The sequence below is a fragment of the Sus scrofa genome, chromosome 5 (assembly GCF_054392235.1).
Source record: "Sus scrofa isolate SSC_HxYL_T2T_F1_AM1 chromosome 5, Sscrofa_HxYL_maternal_Yorkshire_Landrace_v2.0, whole genome shotgun sequence".
Taxonomy (NCBI): Eukaryota; Metazoa; Chordata; class Mammalia; order Artiodactyla; family Suidae; genus Sus; species Sus scrofa.
In genome coordinates, this window is record NC_139387.1 from 59,061,443 (window position 1) to 59,088,243 (window position 26,801).

The window sequence follows — 26,801 nt, forward strand, 5'->3', positions numbered from 1 at the left end:
CTCCCCTCCTCCTGCCTCTCATAGCGCCTGGAAACACTAGTCTTCTCTGTCTCTATGAATTTGCCTACACTCGGTGTTTTGTATATATATAGAAGCATATATTATGTGGCCTTTTGCATCTAACTTCTTTCACTTAAAGATTTCTGAGTCTCATCCATTGTTACAGAGTGTATCAGTGATTTATTCTTTTTCATGGCTTAGTAATATTCCATTGTATGGATATACCACATTTTGTTTATCCATTCAGTGGATGACAGGCATTTGCATTATTTCCACCGTTTGAGAGTGCTACTGTGAACACTCATTGGGAAGGATTTATCTTAGAACCAATTTTCATTTCTTTGAGGAGTGGAATTCCTGCATCATGTGGTAATTCTGTGTTTAACTTACTGAAGAACTGCCAAGCTGTTTTCCACTGTGGCTGTACCATTTTACATTCTCACCCACAATGTACAAGGGTTCCAATTTCTCTAGTCCTCACCAACACTAATTAGTTTTGGTTTTGTTTTTGATGATAGACATCCCAGTGGGTGTAAATTGGCATCTCATTGTGGTTTTGATTTGCACTTCCCTAACAAAGTGATTATTAACACTGAGTATCTTCTCATATGCTGTATTCAACTACATTTTTGTATAAAAACCTGAAGTGGTAAAACATAAAATTGGAGCAAGAATGTGGGACATTTTTCCTGAGAGAACTATAAAGAATTATAAGAACTCCACATAGTAGAATTTGAAATCACTGCTCTAGATGACTACAGTAAGTCTTATATTAAAATTGGGGCAGAGAGAATCAGTGTCTACCTCAGAAGCAATATGTATCCAGGTATGCCACCTAGAGACAAAGTATAGGACGTGATGACTGAAATGATAAGAAAATACAGAAACATTCTAGGACATCCATTATCTTTCTGACATCTTCCCACCATGCCTGAGGAATTTCCTGATTTTGAGGCTGCAGTTCCCACACAGGTGCAGTTATAAAATATCTGTAATACAATATGGAAAAATCCAATTACTGAGGTGTCATATTAAATTAAAAAATAAATATTTATTGTAAAAGACTTTGTAGCATATATTTATTACATAAACAATGGGGAGAGTTTTATTTTTTTCCAAGTTACATTATATCAAGCAGAGTGAAATCTAGAGAGACATTTCATTATCCAAAGAGCATTTAGTCTACCAACAACTGATCCTATAGAACAATCTCCAAGCAAATCCTAACAAGTCTAATAGTATCTTATCTTCTCTACCACTTCTACATCTAAGCCACTGTTTTTTTTTTTTTTTTTTTTTTTTTTGGTCTTTTGTCTTTTGTTGTTGTTGTTGTTGTTGCTATTTCTTGGGCCGCTCCCGCGGCATGTGGAGATTCCCAGGCTAGGGGTCGAATCGGAGCTGTAGCCACCGGCCTATGCCAGAGCCACAGCAACGCGGGATCCGAGCCGTGTCTGCAACCTACACCACAGCTCACGGCAACGCTGGATCGTTAACCCACTGAGCAAGGGCAGGGACCGAACCCGCAACCTCATGGTTCCTAGTCGGATTCGTTAACCACTGCGCCATGACGGGAACTCCTGTTTTTTTTTTCTTGATTTGATTATTGTGATAATCATTATTCTTCATGCTCACACCTCTTTCTGCTCTTACTCAGCTATAGTCTGTTTTCCACAATAACCAATGTGGGCTTTTAAACATGGCAGTAGATGGCACCACTATTCTCAACCTTTCAATGGCTTCTCATTGTACTTAGATAAAACCCCAAGTCCTTATAATGGTTTCCATACTACCCATGACACGGCTGAATTTCACCCTGATCTCATTGCTCAAGGATCTTCCTTCTCCCTCTACTTCTGCCACTCACATGGGTTCCTATGGGGCCCTTGCCAACCCTCAAACATGGTGAGTTTATCTAGACCTCATGGCCCTCCTCTTTACTATGCTGGAAAGTTCATCTAGAGAGTTACATGGCTGGTATACATTCAGGTTTCGGCTCAGATTGTTTATTAAAGGGAGGTTTCATTGACCACCCATTCAAAATAATACCTCCATCTCACCCCACTTTTATTCTAACTTATGTTTTCCTCATGGTGCTTACTTATTGGAATATCATATAATCATTTAATTTTAAATTACCTATCCACAGTAAAATGTAACCTCTGGAAGAAACTCTTTGTACATCTAGGCCTAAAAATAGCCCCTTATTGTAGGCACTCAGTAAAAATTTGTTAACTAAATGGATACAGTTTAAAGATAGGACAGAATTTATATGAGAGGAAAAATTGTACCTCTTGAGTATAACTCAACTAATCTTGGATAGAGAGGCAACTTTCATGATATCTCATCATTCCTTGTATGAATGTGTACATATGAGTTGTCATTTTTATTATGGAAGAGTGAAATTTAAAAAAAATGAAACAAAAGTGACATTTCCTTTCAAGAGAAGAGTAGACATACAGGGTTTTGTTTTTTGTTTTTAACTTTCAGGTAAAAAAGGTTGAATCTTAATATTTCTCATTAGATACATAAGTTTAGGCAGTTTCCTTGAATCTCAGTGCTTCAGTTCTCACATGAAGAAAATAAGTAAAATAATACCCATCACTTGAGGATCATGATGTTTAAATACAATTTTATTTTTAAAGCACCTTCCTTAGTCCTTGACATGCAATGTTTTTAATAAATGGAAGCTTTGGTTAAGAAAAAACTTCAAACAATTTGGGCCAAAGAGGAGTGGCCAAAGTTTGCTGGGGTGGTAGCGGGGCAGGGGGAATGAGGGGGGAGAATGGAAAGAAGGAAGAAAGGGGATGGAAGTGAAAACTCAGATTTCAGTTGACAGGGTACTCTTATTCACTGTTGCTAAAGACCAATCCTTTTTGCTTTAGATAAATTGTCAAAATAGGAGTTCCCATCATGAGCCAGTGGCTAACAAATCTGACTAGGAACCATGAGGTTGCGGGTTCGATCCCTGGCCTTGCTCAGTGGGTTAAGGATCTGGCGTTGCTGTGAACTGTGGTGTAGGTCGCAGAGAGAAGGCTCGGATCCTGCATTGCTGTGGCTCTGGCGTAGGCCAGCTGCTACAGATCCAATTTGACCCCTATCCTGGGAACCTCCATGTGCCATGGGAGCGGCCCTAGAAAAGGCAAAAAGACAAAAAAAAAAAAAAAAAAAAAAAAGTCAAAATAACAACAGAGAGACAAAATTAACAAGCATTGATCTGTGTCTACAAAAGTGTTTGCCTAAGCATTCTTATCTAGTTGATAAGAATTTGTAAATATATGTGTGGTTTAATTTTCAGTCCTCCAGGGCTAAAATTCAGGCAGATTTTATCAGCCACAAATAGAAAGCCATCTGACCACTGTGCCATAGTAAATATAAGGTAAAGTTTATATTTGAGATTAGAATGCAAATATGTGATCAGAGGGAAAAGTCTGCTAATGACTGGAGTACATAATATCCTTCACCATTGTTTTCCTACCTCTATTTACAACCTTATCTTCCTCTTATAACTTATAGGAATCCTTCATTCCAGCCACCTGCTTTTTTCATCATTACATGAATTGGCTTGATATTTCAGACAGAGATGTTCCAGAAACATCAATCTCCTCACAACCAGAATCCTGATCCCTGTGTCTAGACGTCCTAACACTGGCCTCTATTTGTCCTCTTCCTGAAAATTCCAAGGACCAGAGTCATGGGATCAGGAGAGATGGATCCCAGTGCAAATGTTATTATGATCTTATAACCGAGATTTTTTCATTTGAGGCTAATAGTCCTTATAAACAAAGTAAGAGAACTAAATAACATAATTACAATGTTCCTCCAGCCCATTTGATTATTTTACTTCTTATTCTCATTACTCCAGCAACTCTAGTTCTACTAGTGATGCTTATATTTCCTATTTCCACAAAAAAAGAACAAGGGCAGAATAAGATCCAGGGTTCTACTAGTATAGTCCACCCCTGAGTTGGTACCTGAGCCTTATAGAGTTGTACAGTTATGCATTGTCACAGGCCCCATGAGTAGACACTTTAGAAAGGAGTTCTTACAGTGGTCTTTCCACTCCCAGTGGATGTTTGACAACCAGCAAGACAAGCTGTTACATATGTGATTCCATTTTCACCACACATTGGTTCCCATTTTGTCTCTGAACATTTGCATCTTGAGTTGCAATCTGAAAAGAGAGCTCGTTCATGATAAGAGACAGGTTTGGTTCTGAAAAGAAATGTAATGGTATAAAATATTACCTCTTAGTAGGCAGCACCCTCATATCTTCAAAAATCAAGTTCTTGAGCAATATAAATGGCACTGCCAGCAAAGTTTGTTTTGCACGGATACAGTTGACATCAGAACGATCAGAAATGCCAGCTTATGATCATTAAATGTGAATCCACTCTTAGCTATTTCTTGCAAGTTATCTTTAGAGGTTTACCACTCCATGTGATATCCAGTTCTTGGCTGATGGCTTTTACTAACATCTGCTGACTCTAGAATCTTCCAATATATTTCTATGCAAAGATATAGGAAAATGGCTAACAAGGTAGAAAAATAAACTTGAAAAGTAACTTATGACATCACTCTTACTATAATATTTCACCTCATAGAACTGCTATGGTTTTGATCACCTCTAATGTGAAAACAAAAGACCTCTGAGAAGTCTTCCAGCAGAACTAACAGAATGAAAGCGTATTTAGCTAGGCATCCTGGGAAATCATCTAGGACTACTTCATCTTATTCTCTTCCCTAAGGCATTCATTTTTAACTGAGACTTTTGTAGTGTCTCAAAGTATAAATACATGTCTGTGAAAACCCAGAATCAGGCCACTATGGATACTGTAGGACTGAGAACATAGAAAGTTAAAGCTGAAAGAATTGTGGGGGTGATCTAGGCCAACTTATCATTGATCAGACCAGGAAAGTCAGGTCGAAAGTAGGTAGATGATTTGCTCAAATTCACAATGTTTAGTAGTGACAAACCCAGAATTAGAACCCTTTCAGGTCTCTGGATTCTAAATTCTTATCTTGCATCAGACTTATTATCATCACTGTAGAAGAAAGGTTTCTTCCATTACTATATCTCAAACTCATCTATACTGTTCCTGTTGAATGTCTTGACAGACAAAGAAACTCTGGATAACCCCTAGAAAGCATGTTGTATTTTATAAATCTAATACATTTATATTATTGAAGGTAGGTTAAAATTATCCCTTAGGACAATGTTGAAGAAATTCATTGCACATATGTTTTATGAAGGATGTGTTTATGGTGGAGTTGTTATTTAAAATTTTAATTATGAGTTTGAACAAATATGTCAGAATGTTTATTCTTTCTCTCTCTCTTTTTTTTTTTTTTTTTTTTTTTTTTTGTCTTTAGGGGCCACACTGGCAGCATATGGAGGTTCCCAGGTTAGAGGTTGAATCGGAGCTGTAGTTGCCAGCCTATGCCAGAGCCACAGCAACACTGGATTGGAGCTGCATCTGCGATCTACACCACAGCTCAGGGCAACACCAGATCCTTAACGCACTGAGTGAGGCCAGGGATTGAATCTGCAACCTCATGGATGCTAGTTGGGTTCATTAACCACTGAGCCATGACAGGAACTCCCAGAATGTTTATTCTCATTTCTTTGTTTCCAATGACAAAGCTACTTTTAAAAGTCAAATCTTTGCCATTGTTGAGAATATTCTAAAAAATATGGAAGGCAATTTCAAAAGAGGAGTTTAAAGCAATGATAGCATTACTGCAATGATAGGCTTTCAAGGTGACTGCTTTTAAGGGCTAGTACTCAATGAATATATCATTTTTTATTTGTTTAAAATATTGCTCTTGTTACTGAGTACACTTTTAATGTAAATCTCAATATTTTTTCTGTTCATTTATATATTTGCTTTTGGCTTACAGATGGCATAATGCCATAGAAAGAATATTATTATACTTTGAAGAAGCTAATTGACTTTTCTAAACTCAGTTCTACTTAAACAAAGATGACAAAACATACCTCATAAAGGCATCTGAAAATAGAAATGAGATAATAAAAGCTAAGGTTGTTTTCAAAATTGCAAAATATGAAGTACTTTATCACTGTCCAGCTACCATGTGGATAGTGAAAGATGGCTCAAACTTGTACTCTCTCTTGAAATTTCTGTTTACAGCTTAACATTCTTAATCTACATTTCTCACTGTTACCAAGGTAATGTTACCAACCCCCTTTAAGTCTAATATTGCTGTGATAACTCCCAGAAACAATGGTATATTAATTGTGCAGTCACTAATTTTCCTGGATATTTTAGATGGCAAAAGGTATAATTGATGTTCACTTAACAGCAGGAGAAACCAGGTTAATGAAAGTAATAGAACACGAATACAAGACAGATAAGCACAGAAGGAAGCTGCAGAGCAAGCAGTGTGAACCGTTAGGAAATAGAATGTAATGTTAGGAGTTTAGGCCACAGGCAGTTAGGCAGATACTATTATGGAGGTTGGCCTGGCAACCGGTAGCAGCTCAATAGTTTTTTTAAACAAATGATGTAGAGCTAGGCAGAAGGATGAAGAGAGCTGCCTTTGGGAAATCATATTCAGAGGTAGAGGGATACAAGGGCTCTTGAAGGGGAAAAGCAAAGTAATTTCTGTAAGATACAAACTTTAGACTCTGAAAACTAAAAAATCTAATCATCCATCTCATACAGCATGGCATAGGTCTGAAAGCATCAGTAAATATTCTTGGGATCAGCTGCAAAGAGCTAAAGAGATATGGCATGTGGGTCACTGGGTTGAGTGATGGCCATTCTCTCCAGGACTTTCCTTTGATTTGAGTAGCATAGACTGGAGAGTGTAGCATAGAGACCATTTTGGTTATACATATATCAAACTAAAGTATACAGTTGTTTCCATGTGTGGCACATCTATTCTGTGCCAGTAACTACCAATCATTTTCATGTATCTTATCTTACATATGCCTTAGAAAACCTTAAAAGACAGTTATTTCTATTTTTTAACATAGGAAAATTGAGGTTGGATTAGATTAAACAACCCATACACTGTCACTTCACCAAGAATGGGTAGAGGTAAAATTCGAGGTCTTTATTTTCCACTATCAGCTTGCTCTCCCATAAAGTAAGATGTGGATTTAGCATTTTAAAAGTATTTCTCGGAGTTCCCGTCGTGGCGCAGTGGTTAACGAATCCGACTAGGAACCAGGTTAATGAAAGTAATAGAACATGAATACAAGACAGATAAGCACGGAAGGAAGCTTGAGGTTGTGGGTTCGATCCCTGGCCTTGCTCAGTGGTTTAGGGATACAGCGTTTCCGTGAGCTGTGGTGTAGATTGCAGACATAGCTCTGATCCCCGTGTTTCTGTGGCTGTGACGTAGGCTGGTGGCTACAGCTCTGATTCAACCCCTAGCCAGGGAGCCTCCATATGCCGCAGGAGTGGCTGAAGAAATGGCAAAAAGACAAAAAAAATAAAATAAAAATAAAAATATTTCTATCACATACTCAAATTCAAGGGAGATGACAGAATTTGATGACAATAACAGCTTCTATGTCATAAGCATTGTCCACTGTTCTACAATAAAATAATAATTTTCATAGTTATGTTGCTTTACAGTTAAATTAGTTTATTTCAAAACTCTACCAAAATTGATTTGCTTAAACAAGGCAATCTCTTCAGATTACTTAATGAGTGAACATACCCTTGGTAGGTGACAGTTAGTCCTGCAACATCAGAATTTTCACAGCCCAGTGCAAACAGAGAAAGGAATAGGAGGTACCCAAGGACAGATGATCCCAAATAGAGTTTTGAGGCTCCACACACACCAATTTTGAATTTTTTCATAACTATCCCCCCAGAGAATATTCCAAGAGCCACTGCAGGTATGTTGATGAGCCCTGAGGAAAAAGAAAAATGTATCATTTTGTGAATCTCTAAAAGAAATCTGAGCTCACACAAGTTTTCTAAGGGATAGTATAAAACTATGTAATAGTTTCTAACATATTAAACTACTTGGTCAATTTAGATAATAGAAATATTCAGTCACTATCATCTAGGGTTGAGATTAGTGATCACAGCTGACAGACACAGTTCTGCCTCTCACAATGTCTAGCACAGGGTTTGAAATCAATAAACACCAAATAACTCATTGAATCAATGTCTTTCTGGTCCAATCCCAAGATTATCAGGTACAATCAGGTAGCTCTTAGGTGACTATGATGTTATTAAAAGGTTGTGTGTGAATATCATTGTACACCTATAAATGTAATAAAATTCACTAAGTAATTTTAAAAAAAGAATAGGCACATGGATTGTAGAGAATTTAAAAAGTCTTAGTTCTATTTTCCGGCCCAAACAGAATTTGCTTTTATTGTCCCAGCCTCTTAGCCTTTTAGTGTGTTATCCTTTCTAACAATTTAAAACAATGATATATTATTAGACAACTTTCTTACTTGTTATTTGTTTACAATGTACCAAGTACTCAGCTAAGCATTTGATAAATTATTACATCTACTCTTCACCACAAACTTCATAAATAGGCATATTATATCCTCATTTTAGAGACCAATTTGTTCATATTGTGGTTAGTAAGTGGTAAAGCTAGATTTGTATCCAGGAAGTTCAATGTCAAGTTCCATGTTTTCAGTCAATATGTCAAACAGCCTCTCCTTCAAAGGATTGAAGAGACAGTATTCTTTATAAATAGATGTGCAATCTCACTGATAGTCAAATAAATGTGGCTTAAAAGCAATTCTAGGAAAAGGTCCAATAAAGTGGTTGAAAGCTTGGACTCTAAAGGCTCAACTGCATGGATTTGGATCTCAGTTCTACAACTTAGTAGCTGTGCAACTGCAAGTAATTCTCTGAATTTCTCTAAACCTTTCTCCTCTCATATAATATGAAGCTAACAATAGTGTTATTGAGGTGATTAAATGACATGAAAAGTTATTAGCACAATACCTGGCAAAAAACTTTGATTCAATTAAGTTATTATTAATACTTCTATCTACAAGATTTACAAAGATGAAAATATTGGGGTAGGGAGAAGTGGAACACCTCTGTGTTAGGAGACACGAGGAAAGGTTTTTGGTGCCCTTTTGGTGCCCTTTCTCTACAGAGAAATTGGAAATAACTGTAGAGAAAGGTAATCAGGCACTCAACAATAAAGAACTTCTCTATGAATTAGTGTTTCTAATATTGTGTACCCATCAATCACTGATGTCCATGTTATCTTGAGGTTTTTGAGATAACACGTTTCTTTCAAAAGTACTGAACTTTGTAGAAAATTCAGCCAATAGGCAAGGTTCAATATGAGCTTAGCAACTTCTGCGGTAAACATCCTGACTCTGACTAAATTTGATCATACTAAAAACTTAAAAACACTGACATCTAATTAATAATAAGATGCAAACTAACTTCCTTCTTGCTATTTTCTTTCTTTTTAGAATTCTATATCCAGCCTCTGAACTTTCATAGGATCTAAAATATCAACTATGTAATAATCTTAACTAGCTATTACATCATTTTATTTTAAAAATATTTTCACCATGTATTTTATAGATGATTTTTAAAAGGGCATATTGCTTCATCTCTTTTGGTTTGACTATACATTCAGTAACTTATTAAAATGATCACATTATAAATCAACCCTCCTTAAAAAGACATGTATATGAAATTAGCGAAAAGAAGAGAGGTTAATTTTTGCTTCTTCAGCTGAAATGAAGTTTGGGGATGTGCAAGTAGCAGAGATTGTATATTGGGCCCCTGAAGAGCCAAACATCAACTAAGAGGCACCAGGTTATTATTGTTATTATTATCATCCCTAAAAGTTTATTTATTTATTGAATGAAAGATTCTTTAAATTCTACGGCGCTTTATAATTTTCTAAAGTTTCACACATATGACTCCAGATAATTCCATAATAACCCTTTTTTTAGTCCCCTGCATTGCCCTTCCCCCCTCCCTCTTCCTGCTGGTAACCACTAGTTTGTTCTCTATATCTGTGAGTCTGTTGCTGTTTTATTTTATTCACTGGTTTGTTGCATTTTTTTAGGTTCCACATATAAGTGATATGCAGTATTTCTTTTTCTCTGTCTGACTTATGTTATATAGCATAAAATGCTCCAAATCCATCCATGTTGCTGCAAATGGCAAAATTTCATTCTTATAACTGAGTAGTATTCCATTGTATATATGTACCACATCTTCTTTACCCATTCATCTGTTGATGGAAATGTTGGTTTCTTCCATACCCTGGTTGTTGTAAATAATACTGCTATGAACATTGGGGTGCATGTAGCCTTTCAAATTAGAGTTTTATTTTTTTCAGGAGTGGAATTGCTGGATCATATAATAGAATTAATATTGTTAAAATGACCTTACGACCCAAGGCAATCTATAGGTTCAATGCATTCTCTATCAAAATACCAATGGCATTTTAACAGAAGAGATTATTATAAAAAGAGAAAGAGAAGACAGTAAATAATATAATGAACCTGGCTTCTCATGACCCAAGTTATTAATTGCTAATATTTTCTCATTTTTTCCCTGACTTTTCAAATTATGGAGATACAGGAAACTGATTCTCCCTCTGTTCTATTTTCCTTCCCAAGAACAAGTGCTGCAGGAGTTAACAAGTGCTGCAGGAGTTAGCATTACAGCACAAAAGAAATGAATCTGACTAGACTCCGTAGGATGTGGGTTCAATCCCTGGCTTCGCTCAGTGGGTTGATGATCCGGCATTGCCATAAGCTATGGTGTAGGTTGCAAATGCGGCTTGGATCCCATGTGGCTGTGGCATAGGCTCCTAGCCCGGGAACTGCCATGGATTTGATGTATTTAATTTAAGCCCCATATTTTTTTTTTCCAATAAATGCTTTTTTATTTATTTATTTATTTTTTTTGTCTTTTGTCTTTTGTTGTTGTTGTTGCTATCTCTTGGGCCGCTTCCGCGGCATATGGAGGTTCCCAGGCTAGGGGTTGAATCAGAGCTGTAGCCACCGGCCTACGCCAGAGCCACAGCAACGCGGGATCCGAGCCGCGTCTGCAACCTACACCATAGCTCACGGCAACGCCGGATCGTTAACCCACTGAGCAAGGGCAGGGACCGAACCCGCAACCTCATGGTTCCTAGTCAGATTCGTTAACCACTGCGCCACGACGGGAACTCCTAAGCCCCATATTTTTACACAAGTATTCTTAGTATTTGACTTTGAATCCCTTCTTATAGACCTGAGAATAACACAAAAAAGCACAGAGTTCTATTCTCTTTCTCAGTTCTATCCTCAAAAAGCAATTTATGGGAAAAAAATAATTTCTGAAAACTAAACTGAAAACTTCAGAGAATGTGGTTAAAATTTAATTTTGTTAAGCACCCATCAAACCTGGGACATAATAAATCATAGCACAAAAGGCACTCTTTAGCCTGTAGCTATATAGAATGCTGAATTCTGCTGACCTCCCACCACTCCATCTGGTCTAGAAGAGCCTGAAAATCAAAATCAAAATGAGGGAGGGGCATTTCTCCCTCAGTATGAATTTTCAAAATTAGGAATATCCTCTTCTGATTGGCCTCTTTTTAGAGACTTGTGCCGTCTTGAAACTTACAGAGGATTTAATGTGTTCTCTTGCTCCTAGGTCTTCCCACTTAAGATATTTGCTGAATCTGACCCCATGTCCTTCCAAATCCCCACCCCAATTCTCATACTTTCATTTTTTAGCACTTCCTTATGCTTTTGTTCTTAGGTATCATCCCCTTCTCCTGAAAATTCTTTATGACTCCAAGAGTAGGTTTGTCCTTCCAGAATACTCTGAGCTTTCCCTACTTAAAGCAATTATCATATCCTCCACCAGCCATGTGGTGACTCCAGGGGATGCATCTGATCCTAAGGTGAATAGCTTGATCATCAGAATCCCTTTTCCACTCTCAGTCTGAGGCCCTTGTGCCAGGTCCTGTAGGTAGCAGCATTGGTACTTGTAAGAGCACAATTACCTGTTAGCTTATTTGGTTCTACCTTTGACTTTCCAACCAAACCTTCAAGGCAAGAACTGTGTTTACCATCAAATCATGTGTTTCTTGCACAGATTGCTTTCTGTAAAAATGTGCATAAAAAACATTTCTCCAGGATATCTTACTCTCCTATATCAAAATAACTAAATTATAACATGATCCCAAAGATTAGTAGTGCTTTACAAATATACTGTCAACTTGATTCTCCCTTCTAAGCTTGCTAAGATCTATAAGCTGTCCATGCTGGGCCAATCTGATGTTGAAGTTCCTGAAAATCAGATGAGATGTAGTCCTTGCCTCCCAAAGCTTCTTTTCTTTCATCTTGGGTATTCTTGAGTCATTTAATGAGGTAGAAATTTCACTCTGACTCCATTGCATACTTTTTCCACTCACCCCATAAAATATGTTGCTTTAAAAGTGTTGACCATCTAAATATTACAAATGGAAATATTAGCTGTTATTTATGTTAGCTCTCCCAATTCATTTCAATTTATTTATGGATTTTTTTTTCTTTTAGGGATGCACCCACAGCATATGGAAGTTCCCGGACTAGGGGTCAAATCAGAGCTGTAACATGGGCCTATGCCACAGCAACGCAGGATCTGAGCTATCTCTGAGACCTACATCACAGCTCATGGCAACACTGGATCCTTAACCCACTGAGCAAGGCCAGGGATTGAACCCATGACCTCATGGATACTAGTTAGGTTCATTAAGAGCCAAGCCAAGACAGGAACATCTATTTATGAATTTTTAATGTAACTTAATTCTTGAACACATCATCATAAAATTCTAAATTTGTTATGCTAGCTTAGCCACAAAATAATGATTTCCATTATAATCATCTTTTCTCAAATAATTCTTAATTTTTCTTTGTATGTGTAATAAGCTCCAAACATTGAGAATGATAATCATCGTCAACAATAGCCAGTATCAACGTATCTTCTCTATGAGTTACTATCTTATTTAATTAAAAATTTTCCTGGGAGTTCCCACCATGGCACAGTGGATTAAGTATCTGACTGCAATGAATTGGGTCTCTGTGGAGGCATGGGTTTGGTTCCCTACCAGGCACAATGGGTTAAAGATCGAGCATCGCCACAGCTGCAGTGTAGGTCAGATTCAATCCCTGGCCAGGGAATTTCCATAAGCTGTGGGTGAGCCAAAAAAAATTAAGCCGAAATAACTAAGTAACTGCAATCTATGAATTAAGAAAAAAGAAAGATCATTTCCATGTAAATTCATAGTGATGGGAGAAGCTTAAATGAAAGATTCATCTGTCTAATCAAACTTCTTTCAAAAACTTTAGTACAAATTACAATGGAATTTTTTGTAGTTTTATTGCAATATAGTTGACTTATAATGTAGTGTTAGATTCAGGTGTATAGCAAAAGTGAATCAATTATATATACATACATACATTGCTTTTCAGATTATTTTCTTATCTGGGTTATTACAAAACATTGAGTAGATTTCCCTGTTATACAATATGTCCTTGTTACTCATCTATTTTATGTATAGTAGTGTGTATGCATTAATCCCAAACCCCTAATTTATCCTTCCCCCACCACATTTCTCCTTTGGTAGCCATGAGTTTGGTTTCTAAATCTTTGAGTCTGTTTCTGTTTTGTACATTTTTATTATATTCCACATATTAGGAATCTCATATAATATTTGTCTTTCTCAGTCTGACTTCACTTACTGTGATAATTTCTAGATCTACCCATGTTGCTGCAAATGACATTATTTAGTTCTTTTTTATTGAAAAGTAATATTCGATTATATATTTGTAACGTATCTTCTTTATCCGTTCCTCTAATGATGGATATTTAGGTTGCGTCCATGTTTTCCTATTGAGAATAGTGCTGCAATGAATGTTGGGGTACATGTATCTTTTTGAATTATGGTTTTCTCTGGATAGATGCCTGAGATTGGGGTTGCTGGATCATAGAATAGTTATGTTTTTTTTTTTTTTTTTTAAGGAACCTCTATACTGTTCTCTATATTGGTTGTACCAATTTATATTCCTGCAAACAGTGTAAGTGGGTTCCCTTTCCTCTGCACTATCTCTAGCATTTATTGTTTGTAGACTTTTTGATGATGGCCATTCTGGCTGGTGTAAGGTGGTATATCTCATCATAGTTTTGATTTGCACTTCTCTAATAATTAGTGAGCATTTTTTGAGCATTTTTCATGTGCTTTTTGGCCATCTGTATTTTTTATTTGGAAAAATGTCTTTTCAGATTTTGTGACAATTTTTTCACTGGATTTTTTTTTATATAAAGCTGTATAAGGTGCTTGTATATTCTGGAGATTAATCCCTTGCCAAGTTGTCTTATTTGCAAATATTTCCTCCCATTCTGTGAGTTGTATTTTCATTTTTTCTATGCTTTCCTTTGCTGTACAAAAGCTTTTAAGTTTAATTAGTTCCTGTTTGTTTATTTTTGTTTCTATTGTCATTACTCTAGGAGGTGTAACTGAAAAGATATTGCTGTGATTTATGTCAAAGAGTGTCTTGCCTATGTTTTCCTCTAAGAGTTTTATAGTATCTAGTATTCTGTTTGGGTTTTTAATGCATTTTGAGTTTATTTTTATGTATGGTGTTAGGAAGTGTTCTCATTTCATTCTTTTACATGTATCTCATGTTTTCCCAGCACAACTTAGTGAAGAGATTGTCCTTACACTGTTGTATATTCTTGTCTCTTTTGTTGTAGATTAATTGACTATAGGTAGGTGGATTTATTTCTGGGCTTTCTATGCTATTCCACTGATCTATATTCATATTTTTGTGGCAATGCCATGATGTTTTGATAACTGTAGCTGTGTAGTATAGTCTAAAGTCCAGGATCCTGATTCTTCCAGCTCCATTTCTCTTTCTCAAGATTGCTTTGGCTATTCAGGGTCTTTTCTGTTTCCATATAAATTAAAAAATTCTAGATCTTTGAAAAATGCCATTGGTAACTTAATAGGGATTGCAATGAATTTGTAGATTTCCTTGGGTAGTAGAGTCATTTTGACAATATCTATTCTTTCAATCCAAGACACGGTGTATCTTTTCCAATTGTGTCATCTTTGATTTCCTTCATAAGCGTCTTATAATTTTCAGAGTATAGGTCATTTTAATGTATTGTTGGATTCCATTTATAAGTATTTTGTTGAGAATTTTTGCATCTGTGTTCATCAGTGATAATGGCCTATAATTTGTGTGTGCATGTGTATGTATGTGCTATTTTTGTCTGGTTTTGGTATCATGGTGATGGTGGCCTTATAGATTGAGTTTGAGAGTGTTCCTTCCTCTGCAGTTTTCTGGAAGAGTTTCAGAAGGATAGGTGATAGCTCTTCTCTAAATGTTTGGTAGAATTTATCTTTGAAGCCAGCTGTCCTGAACTTTTGTGTTTTGGAAGTTTTTAAATCACAATTTCTTTTCTTTTTTTTTTTTTTTTTTTTTTTTGTCTTTTTGCTATTTCTTGGGCCACTCCTGTGGCATATGGAGGTTCCCAGGCTAGGGGTCGAATAGGAGCTGTAGCCACCGGCCTACGCCAGAGCCACAGCAACGCGGGATCCGAGCCGCGTCTGCAACCTACACCACAGCTCACGGCAATGCCGGATCATTAACCCACTGAGCAAGGGCAGGGACCGAACCCGCAACCTCATGGTTCCTAGTCAGATTCGTTAACCACTGCGCCACGACGGGAACTCCCCTAAATCACAATTTCAATATCAGTTCTTGTGATTGGTCTGTTCATCTTTTCTGTTTTTTTCCTGGTTAAGTCTTGGAAGATTATACCATCCTAAGAATTTGTCCATTTCTTCTAGGTTGTCCATTTTATTGCCATATAGTTGTAGTAGTTTCTCATGATACTTTGTATTTCTGTGATGTCTGTTGCAACTTTTCCTTTTTTATTTCTAATTTTATTTGGCCATCTCCCTTTGTTTTCTTGATGAGTCTTGTTAAAGGTTAATCAATTTTGTTGATATTTTTAAAGAACCAAGTTTTAGTTTCATTGTCTTCTTATTGTTTATTTCTATCTCATTATTTCTGTTCTAATCTCTATGATTGTTTACTTTCTAATAACTTTGGTTTTGCTTGTTTTTCTTTATTTAGTTGCTTTAGGTCTAAAGTTAGGTTGTTTATTTGGGACTTATTTCCTGAGATGAGATTTATTGCTGTAAACTTCCTTCTCAGAACTGCTTTTGCTGTGTCACATACGTTTTGGATCATCATGTCTTCAGTGTCAATTGTTTTTAGGAATTTTTATATTTACTCTGATCCATTGGTTGTTCAATGGCGTATTAGCCTCCATGTGTTTGTTTTCTTTGCTGTTTTTTTTTTTTTTTTTTTTTTTCCTTGTAGTTGATTTCTAGTGTCACAGAATTGTGGTCAGAAAAAATGCTTGATATGATTTCAATTTTCTTAAGTTTCTTAAGGCTTTATCCATGCCCTATGATGTTATCTATCCTAGAGAATGTTCCATGTGCACTTGAGGAAAGTGTGTATTCTGCTGTTTTCAGAAGAATGTTCTGTATGTTCCAATTTAGTCTGTCTGATATAATGTGTAATTTAAGCCCTGTATCTTTTTAACATTTATTTTCTGTTTGGATCTGTTCATTGATGTAAGTGGGGTGTTAAATTATCCAACTGTTACGTTATTGTCAATTTGTCCTTTTATGTCTTTTAGCAGTAGCCTTATAATGTGCTCCTATCTTGCATGCATATATATTTACAATTATAATAGCTTCTTCTTGGATTGATTGCTTGATCATTATGTAGTATCCTTCCTTGTCTATTGTAACATTCTTTATTTTAAAGTCTAATTTGTCCGATATGCATATTGCTAGTCTACCTTTTTTTGCTTTCTATTTGCATGGAATATCTTCTCTCATCCTTTCACTTTCAGTCTGTATATGTCCCTAAATCTGAAGTGGGTTTTTTGTAGACATCATATAGGGGTGTCATGTTTTTATCCATTTAGCCAGTTTATGCCTCTTGGTTGTAGCATTTAATCCAGTTATATTTAAGGTAATTATTGATACATATGTACTTACTGCCATTTTCTTAATCATTTTGAATTTGTTAATGTTGGGCTTTTTTCTTACTATCCTTTTTTTTCTCTTGTGATTTTCTGACTATCTTTAGTGTTACATTTGGATTTTTTTTTTTAATTTGTGTGTCTATTGTACTTTTTAATTTTGTGGCTCCCTTAGGGAATTCTATATATATGTAAAATTGTTTTTAAGTTGCTGGGGTCTTAATTTCAAATGCATTTTCAATTTCCTGCATTTGTATGATCCTCACAATTGCTAGTTTTGATATCATATTTGTGTGCAGATTATTTACTACCTTTAGTGTTTGCATTTACTGGTGAGTTTCCACATTTGTAATTTACCTGTTTCTGGTTGTGGCCTTTTCTTTTCAACCTAGAAGAGCTCTTTTAGCATTTGTTGCAAAGCTGGTTTGGTGATGCTGAATCCTTTAACTTTTGCTTTTTTGTAAAGCTTTTGATTTCTCCATTTTATCTGAGTGAGATCTTTTCTGGGTAGAGTATTCTTGGTTCTAGATTCTTCTTCATTATCATACTAAATATATCTTGCCATTCTCTTCAGGCTTGGAGAATTCTGCTGAAAAAAAATCTGCTGATAACCTTATAGGGAATTCCTTTGTATGTTATGTGTTGCTTTTCCCTTGTTGCTTTTTATATTTTTTCTTTGTATTTAATTTTTGTCAGTTTGGTTAGTATGTCTCTTGGCATGTTCCTTCTTGGCTTTATCCTAAGTGGGATAAAGCTTCCTCAACTTGAGTGACTGTTTCCGTTCCCATAAGAGAGAAGTTTTTGGCTATAATCTCTTCAAATATTTTCTTGGCCCTTTCTTTCTCTTTTCTGCTTCTGGGATCTCTATGATATGAATGTCGATATGTTTATTTTTGTCCCAGAGATCTCTAGACTGTCCTCAATTCTTTTATTTTTTCTTTATTCTTTTCTGTGGCAGTGACTTCCACTATGTCTTCTACCTCACTTATTCATTCTTCTGCCTCCATTATCCTGCTATTGATTCCTTCTGGTGTATTTTTCATTTTGGATATTATATTCATCTTTGTTCTTTAAATCTTCTCTTTGTTAAACATTTCCTGTAATTTCTCAATCTGTGCCTCCATTATTTTTGTGAGATATTAGGTTATCTTTACTATCATCACTCAATTATTTTTCAGGTCAGTTATCTATGTCCTCTTCATTTGGCTGTTTTTTTTTTATCTTCTTCCTTTGTCTGAAACATATTTCTCTGTTGTTTCAAATTCTCCAGCTTTCTATGTTTGTGGTCCCCTTGATATCAGGGGTGTAGATGCAGTGGCAGTCACCCCATCGTGGAGTTCTTGGTAGTGGCAGTGGCTCATGTGCATCTGGAGCACAGGATAGGATTGATGGTGGCTCACTGCCTCTCCTGAAGTTAGGTGACTTCTAAAGAGTCTATAAAAAATGTGGCAGTGGTTCATAGAACTATTTCTTGAGGAAGAGGTTCCAAGTAGTGGCCCCTGTGACACCTCCCAGAGTCAGGCAGCTCTTGTAACTGCTCCCAGTGGCTGGCTCTGGCAGTGCCTGCTCCTATGGCCCCTCATTGAAGGTGGTTTGTGTGATTGCTCATGATGCCAGGTGATGGCTGATCCCATGGTCCCTTCTCTGCCAGGCAGTCCCTGTGACCCCTTCTACTGCCACGTGGTTCCTGCAACTGCTTCTGGTAGCTAGTTCTGGCAGAGGCTGCTCCCACAAACCCCTCCCAGAGTCAGGCAGCTCTTGCAACAAATTCCAGTGGCTGACTCTGACAGCTGCTGCTCCCACAGCCCCTCAGCTTGTGCAACTCCTCCCTGCTGCTGGTAGTAGTGTTGGCTGCTCCCTTGACCCCTCCTAAAGCCAGGCAGTAGCCACTCTCACTCTCACTCCTGGAGCTGGTATAGCCAGTGTCCTGCTGCCTGAGAGCATTAGCATAAAACCAGGTTGTAGTGCTGGATTTTGCCCCTTCTCTCCTGCACCCCTAGACAGTGGCACCTGGCCTCTATGCCAGTTTGAGTTTCCTCAGTTTATACCCTCAAATGTGGCATTCTAGACTTTAGCCCCTTCAGGCTGTTTCTATGCTCAGACCCCAGGTTTTTTTCCCTACTCAACCAGCCCCGATTATCTCCTTGAATCTGATCTCCAAATCTTGAGTTTTAGCTCCCAGCCCCTGCTTAAACTGGCAGGCTTCTCAGGTTGGGGAATGCAGAGTGATGGCCCTGACTGTATGTGGAGGACTGTGTCCATTTTAGTTGTTATAAACTGCTTTCTGTGTTCTCCAGTGAGACGTTGAAGGTCCTCTATCCCAGATGATCTTCCCCACAAGTGAGGGGACTTCGCAGCGTGCATAAACTTTTCTTCTTTCACAGATCCCTCTTAGGGGCACAGGTCCTGTCCCTGCTCCTTTCTCAGTTTCTTCTCTTTTTTCTTTTGTTCTACCTGATTATATGGAGATTTTCTTGCACTATCAGAATCCTAAGGCTTTTTGCCAGCATTCAATAAATTTTCTGTGTGTTGTTCCACATGTAGATGTATTTTTGATGTGTTTGTGGGAGGAGGTGAGCTTCACTTCCTACTACTTTGCTATCTTAGTCCCTCTCTTCAATGGAAAAATTTTTAAAAGCCCATACCCTTAGAAAAATTCAGCATGTACTTTCTAGTTCCTGAATTGGAATTTTTTATTGTTTGTTTTTCTTTCATCTTATTTGCAACATTAACATGAGAAAATGTCATTTCTAAACTTTAGAAGGAATGTGACCAACATATAAAAATATGTGTGGTAAAATAAACTGTTATTGGATAAGTTGGCCCTTGAACACTGTAAGAACATTTGTTTATCCTCTATGACACATCAAATGCCTTCTCTGAGAGTAGAGAAGGCCTACTTCTCCCATATTTTATCAGAGAAATGGTCATTATCCCACAATCCAAAGGAAAAAAATGAGAAAACAAAATAAGGAAGTGAAGTAAGGGAGAAAACATTTTTGAATGAGTGCTATGTGCATTTACAATCATTTTATGTCTTATTTAATCTTTATTTTAACCTAATGAAGCATTTCTTTTCACCATTCTATAAATAATCAAACTGTTGGGGATGTTGAATAATTTACCCCCTCCCTTTACTCTCTTCCATCCCATTCTTAATAATGTAAAATCACAGCACTCAGAAAAGTATCCTAGTTACACTGACATGAAGTTATTAAACACTATTACTTATCTCTCACAAAAAGTACTTGAATTATCTATAAATATGTCAGAAACTATGAGGAATTAGAGTTTTAGGCAACTTTTGATGTGTGGCTCCAAAAATTCTGATGATGAGTTTGTTTGGATCTCAGAGTCCATTTCGGTATACAGAGTAGGGTTATCGATTAAAAGAAATCAATCAGCTACATTCAAAAGATAATTATTAATTAGGTTCTTCCTGTCAGTTTTCCAAAATAATAATGCCCAGTGAGGAAATACACCTCTGAAACTCAAGGGAAGTAATTGTATTCCTGGCTATATCTCAATGCATGTTATCATATATCAAATGGGTGTATGATACATATGCATGATATTGGGCAGGCCAATGAATCTCTCAGAATCTCACATTCTTCCATCTGTGATAATTATCCTTAAAGCAATTTTATAGGCAAAATATATTTCATTTTTTATCCACTTAATAAAGGAATAAGATTAAATGTAATTTCATTTCTATTCTAAGTACCCCCCCAATACTGCCCTGATTTTCCTTTACAGAATAAGATTTTCAATTTGTAAATTAAAAAAAAATATCATTCTAGTGAGAGAAAAATCTAATGCCCTCAAGTCTCTCTACATATTTTGCCCATGTTGAATAATGAAAAATAAACATGTATTTAAAGGTGTGTCCCTTCACTGCAAAATCATGGGGAAAAGATGGTCTTTTCATTTTGATGAATGAACCTTGACCTCCTCCACATATTACAGAAAATAACTTGAAATGGATTATAAACCAAATCTGAAAGGTAAAACAATCTATAGAAGAAATATTAGGAACACATTTTTTTCATAATTGTGGCTTGACAAAGATTTCTTAAAACAGAGTCAAAATAGCACAATGAAAAAGGAAAAGATTGAAAACTAGACTTAATTAAAATTAAGTAGAGTGAAAAGGCAAATTGAAATCTGTGAGAAAGTGATCCCCAAACTTATATTCAATAAAGAACTTGTATCAAAAAAGATATACAGTAATCCTACAAATCAATAAAAGATTGATAATCCAATAAAAATGGGCAAATAACTCAAACTGAATTAACAAGAGATAACATTGAAATGATTAATAAGGAAAAGTGCTCAACGTCATTAGCAGCAAGTAAATGCAAATTAAGCCACAGTAAGAGACTATCACACCCCATAAAATGGTTACAATGAAAAAAGACTGACAATACCAAACATTAGAAGGATATGGAGCAACCTATACTTCCAATAACAGTAAACATTAGCACAACTCTTTTATAAAATGTTTTTAGCAATATCTACCAGATGGAAACATACATACTCCTTAGAACCCAGCAATTCTACTCTAGGATATAACCAAGACAAATGTACATGCCTACCTAAGTACATGTAGAATGTTCAGACAGTATTATTTATAATAGTCCAAAGCAATAAACAATCCAAATGTCCATTAGCAAGAAAATGAAAAAATAAACGGGAGTATATTCATGTAATGAGATATTGCACAGAATGAGAATCACCGCTGCAGGCAATAACATGAATGAATTTTCTAGATTTCACCTCAATTGGAAAAAAGCTAGCTACAGAAAGGTGCATAACTTATTCTATTTATATAAAGTTCAAAACTGGTAAGACTGATTTACGATGGTGGAATTCAGAATAGTTATTAGCTTGGAGAAGAACACTGAGTAGAAGAAGGTTTGAGGGAGCCTTCTGAGGAATGGAAAGGCGCTAAATGTTTTGGATAATGGTCACTACACTGGTGTATATGTGTAAACATTTATATCCAGCTGAGCTATACAGTGAAGGTCTGCAGACTTAACTATTGCTTGTAAGTTATATCTCAATAAACACAAAAGAAATGTTAAAATAAAAACAATATCTCAAGATTTCATTCCTCTTCTAAAAGTCAGTATAAAGCATTGATCAGCATGGATGGAGGTATGGGGTTTAAAAAACCCTAAAATATTTCTTCAGGTCAACCATTAAATAATACAATTAAATTAATTTCAAACAATGTTGAAAGTAAAATTCAATAGTTATTATAGCCTTAATATTTAGAATTTAGGGGAAAAACAGTCCAAAGAGTCAGAATTGCATCTGTTGTAGTTCCCACTGTGGCACAGTGGGGTTAAAAATCTGACTGCAGTGGCTTCGGTCATTGTGGAGGTATGAGTTCCATCCCTGGCCTGGTGCCATGGAGGTAAAGGATATGGTGGTGCCAAAGCTGCAGCTTGGATTCAATCCTTGGCCTAGGAAATTTCATATACCATAGATACAACCATAAAAAGAAAAAAAAATTGCATCTGCTAAGTGCCCATTATCCAGGACTGTTATAGGAAAATTATATATCCTAAAATATGTGCAACTGTTTCCTCCTCCTCCCCTCCCCCCGACTGAGGTCTCTTTGAGAGATAAATAAATAGAGCAATTATTTAAATATTTTATGAATTTTTTTTTGGCCATACCTGTGGCATATAGAAGTTCCCAGGCCAGGGATCAAATACACACCAGAGGGAAACTCTAAGAAATGATTTTAAATGGTTGGAGTCTCCTATCATAAAGGAACATGTCCAAAGGAATAGAATAAATTTTATACTTTAAAACAGTAGCATTGACTGATATCTTCATGAAATAAAGGAGTTAATCCGGGTTTTAAAGTATGGAATTAATGGCAGGGTAGTGGCTACATATTTGCAGAGTCTAGTTTTTTTTTTTTTTTTTTTTTTTTTTCATTCATCTTTTCATGTGTTTCTTTGCCCTTGAGAACTTTCTCATACTGGCTGTCCTGCTATGCTAAAAACACAGCCCTTTTAAATAACCCAAATGCCAGAAATCAGAGAAGTCTTTTGACTCTGAGCAAACACAGACTGTTTTGCAGTGAATACCTTTTAACCTGTCCAAATACTCACTTTTTGTAATCCTAGAAACTGTTCAGGTAAAGCGTCCAATTGTTATGAAATTTCAGCTACACTTGAAAGACAAATATCCAGTATTAACAATCTCCCAATAAAATGTATGTTTGGTCTATGTGATATTCTCATGGTCACTCACATGTAGTTCTGAGTAATTTTTGCTACAAACTATACAACAGACAACTTATTTTACCCTGCTAGGTTTTTTTTTTTTTTTTCCCACTCACTTTTTGAAGTGCCATACATTACCTTCAGTCTAAATATTGGGACAATTTCTCTAAAATGACTAAGGATTCACAAGACATGGTTGATAGTACCTATTGGAAAGCAGGAAGGACTGATAAGCATACCGATAACAAAGTTGGCCTTGGAGGATGACTGCCCATACTGTTGCTCAATGTACTTTGGTTTGTAAGTCACCATGCCAAATAAAGAATTGAACTGAATGGTGCTTGCACACAAATATAAGAAGTAAACTGGATTTCCAAAAAGACTCTTCAGTGAAGGCAGGAAATCTGTAAGACAAAATACAAAAAACAAAAAAAAAAAGCATGGAGTAACTAATGACAGTGTCACACTTGACAGAAGATGTAGCTGTGGTATTGGTGGCATTAGATGGCTGATCATTCTCAGGAGCATTTATAGGGTGGTAGTATACACATGCCCTCTGGATATTAAGCCACTGGCACAAGTCAAGGCTAATACCTGTCCAGGCTCAAATCCATACAGAAAAACTCACTTCTATAGGCATAAAATCTAGATTATAAATCAGAGTTATCAATCAGACAGGAACAGATTCCTCTGATTTAGGTAAAAGACACAAGGCATAAGACTATCCCTCACCACCGAGCTGGGAGTCATAGGCAGGATATTAAGAACTTCAGTTTTCTGATCCCTCGTCTTCAAACTTGGGTTATGGATGCAGAGAACAGAATACAAAATTTATCTCCAATTAATTTTTGTAAGAAATGAGCTTTGGCATTCTTTCTTCTTCCTTTCAAGCAGCCAAACAGTTACAGATGTGAAGATTGTCTGTAAATGTAAATACCCCATTGAGGAAGACCCGTCTTTCTCATGGCCACCCATTTCTGTATGGAGGGAATTCATTAGAACACATCTGACCTTTGGCCCCACACTCCACTCACTCTTTGATCACAGGTGGGACACTGCACATTCTCAGGTGGGGGGTAGATCACCTGTTAAAAGGCCACAGCCCTGACGAATCACTCTTTTTTTTGTCCACCCAGAATAATGTGAAGCAGCTTTCCCAGGTAGGGGCAGTTGAGATGTCTACACTGTGGCAGTGTAAGGGTTAGGACAGTACCAAGGAAGGTCAAGTTCTTTAGTTTTCCAATAAAAATCTGACTTTTTAATGATCTTTATTTCTGCTTCCTGTACAATTTCTCAATTTTTTTCTGAACTCAGGAAGAGGAGAGAGGGTTATTTTTTATTGATTGCCCCATAAAGTCCCAACAGGAAAACTAAAAATGATTCAAAATCAAGGAGATTTTTGCCTTACCTTTTGCCATTTCCATGATTTTTGCTTTTTCTCCTAGAGGTGTTTGATAGTCTGTATGATCATCCATAATAAACTTTGATTTCTCGGAGGAGGAGTTGGAATCCTCTCTGCTCTGGGTTCTTGGCAGACTCTTTGGTAAAAACCAGAAAGGCACAGCTGCCAGAAGACTTATGATTCCTGCTATTAGATAACCAAGCCACCAGGCACCTACCCACTGTGGATCCTTTGGGGTAATGGTTAAGTGATCTGAAAAAGAGAGAGGGGTGCCAAAGAGCATGTACAGCAAAGATAGTGTGTTGAATAAGACTATTTGTTAAAAAAAAAAAAATCCTAGCATTAGCTCTATCACATAAAAGTACCTAGTAATTCATACAGGATAATTTTTCCAGTCTGAACATTATAATTATTTTGCTTTTTGAAGGAAAAAAAAGGGTATTTTTAGAGCATGATGCTTTTTTCTTTTGTTCCTTATACTAAATGTAGAGTCTATATACTGGAAGGGGTCTTATTTTGCTCTGAGGTTCTGCACATGGACCCCTGGACTCATGGAAGGAGAAAAGCAGCATGTGAGGGAGAATTATGAGGGCTTAAAACCTTCTGCCAGCTACTGTACATGGGTACCACTGTTGTCTGATGTACATATTGAACGTCTAAGATTGTACCAAAAGAAAATATTATGCTCTATTTATCCTCTGGCCCAAATCTAGTCTCAACCACTCAGAATGTTATTTATTAAATGATAGTTAATAATACTTCAGAGCTATGCTAGGGCTGAAGCAAGATATTTATGTTAATAAAACATCAGTATTTAGTCATCATAAAACTTTATTTTTGGCTAAAAAAGTAGTATTGAAAGTTTTTTAACCAAATCAAGTTCTATTTTTCTATATAAGAACCTATGAAATATGATTATACTCTACCTCTACCACACTCTTTGAGGATCTTTTGACATTGAGGCTCAATTGGTACTACATTATACTCAGTAAATTTTTTTTTTTTTTTGCTTTTTAGGGCTGCACACATGGCATATGGATGTTGCCAGGCTAGGGGTCAAATCTGAGCTACTGCTGCTGGCCTGCACCACAGCAACTCAGGATATGAACCACATCTGTGACCTATACCACAGCTCACAGCAATGCCAGATCCCTGACTCAGTAAATGTTTATACTAGTTTTTCAATGGATGGTCATTGCTTCTCTGCAACAATTTCCTCTGTACCACTCATCACACCTATACTTTCTTATCCATATCAGTCTCCACAAACAGATTTTAAACTTCTTGAAGGCAAGAAACTCAACTATTTTGTTCACTGTGGTACCTGGGATAGAGTAGATGTCAAATAAATTTGGGAGGTATTAAATGAATGAATAAATAAAACTTTTTGGAATGCATATTCCAGTTTATTTGATTAAAAAAAGAACAATGAGTCCAAAGAGTTTTGCATTCTATTTTAACACACAAAAATTATAACACACTCATGGCAGTGTAATTTGAGAATTAAAAAAAAGAAAGTTTTTTTTCAAACAGCTTTCTTAAGCTTTTTTGTAAAAAAAAAAAAGATAAATACTATCTATGTCTATGAGTTACATCTTACAAAGAAAGAAATTAATGGCTGTGGGAAGATGAGGTCTTCCATTTATTCCCTCTACAAACGTTCTGCCAGAAGGAAAGTTAATCTCACTGTAAAATGCCTCCAACTAAAAAAGATTTGTACATCCAAAAGGGAATTTTAGTCGCCAGAAAACTTTCAGTCCTTGGCCTTGCTGACAAATGCACAAATATATTATCAATTGATGTGACTGTAATAAATGTTGATACACCTGACACCAACAAGAGCCAACAAGTAACCATAGTTGTTAATCTTAACTCTGCTGGAATGCATTTGAATTGGGAAACTAGTCATGGAAAATGATACGTCTGAATAACAAACCATCATAGGTCATCCAGTTCTAATCACTGCCTATTTTTCATATGCCATTTATTAATGTCTGTGATTATATCAGTTATGTTTTCCAAGGATCATTTTTAATTTATGAAAGATTACCATCCTATCATTTCGTAAAAATGAAGTTTGATATTTTTGCCACCATTCCCATTAAAAATTACAATAACTGCAATAAATGA

The 26,801-nt window shown here is 36.3% G+C and overlaps 1 protein-coding gene across 3 annotated transcripts in view; it reads right to left on the minus strand.

Moving 5' to 3' along the window:
- The window catches only part of SLCO1C1 (solute carrier organic anion transporter family member 1C1), an 80,811-nt gene that overhangs the window by 13,845 nt on the left and 40,165 nt on the right, over positions 1–26,801 (minus strand). For all 3 annotated transcript variants that reach the window (XM_021092255.2, XM_084956626.1, XM_003126445.7), the window contains 5 exons: positions 24,678–24,923; positions 23,509–23,673; positions 7,690–7,885; positions 4,047–4,212; positions 805–989 (listed from right to left, as the gene is read on the minus strand). In XM_021092255.2, the coding sequence (XP_020947914.1) occupies positions 805–989; positions 4,047–4,212; positions 7,690–7,885; positions 23,509–23,673; positions 24,678–24,923 (958 nt within the window). The remainder of the gene's footprint in view (positions 1–804; positions 990–4,046; positions 4,213–7,689; positions 7,886–23,508; positions 23,674–24,677; positions 24,924–26,801) is intronic.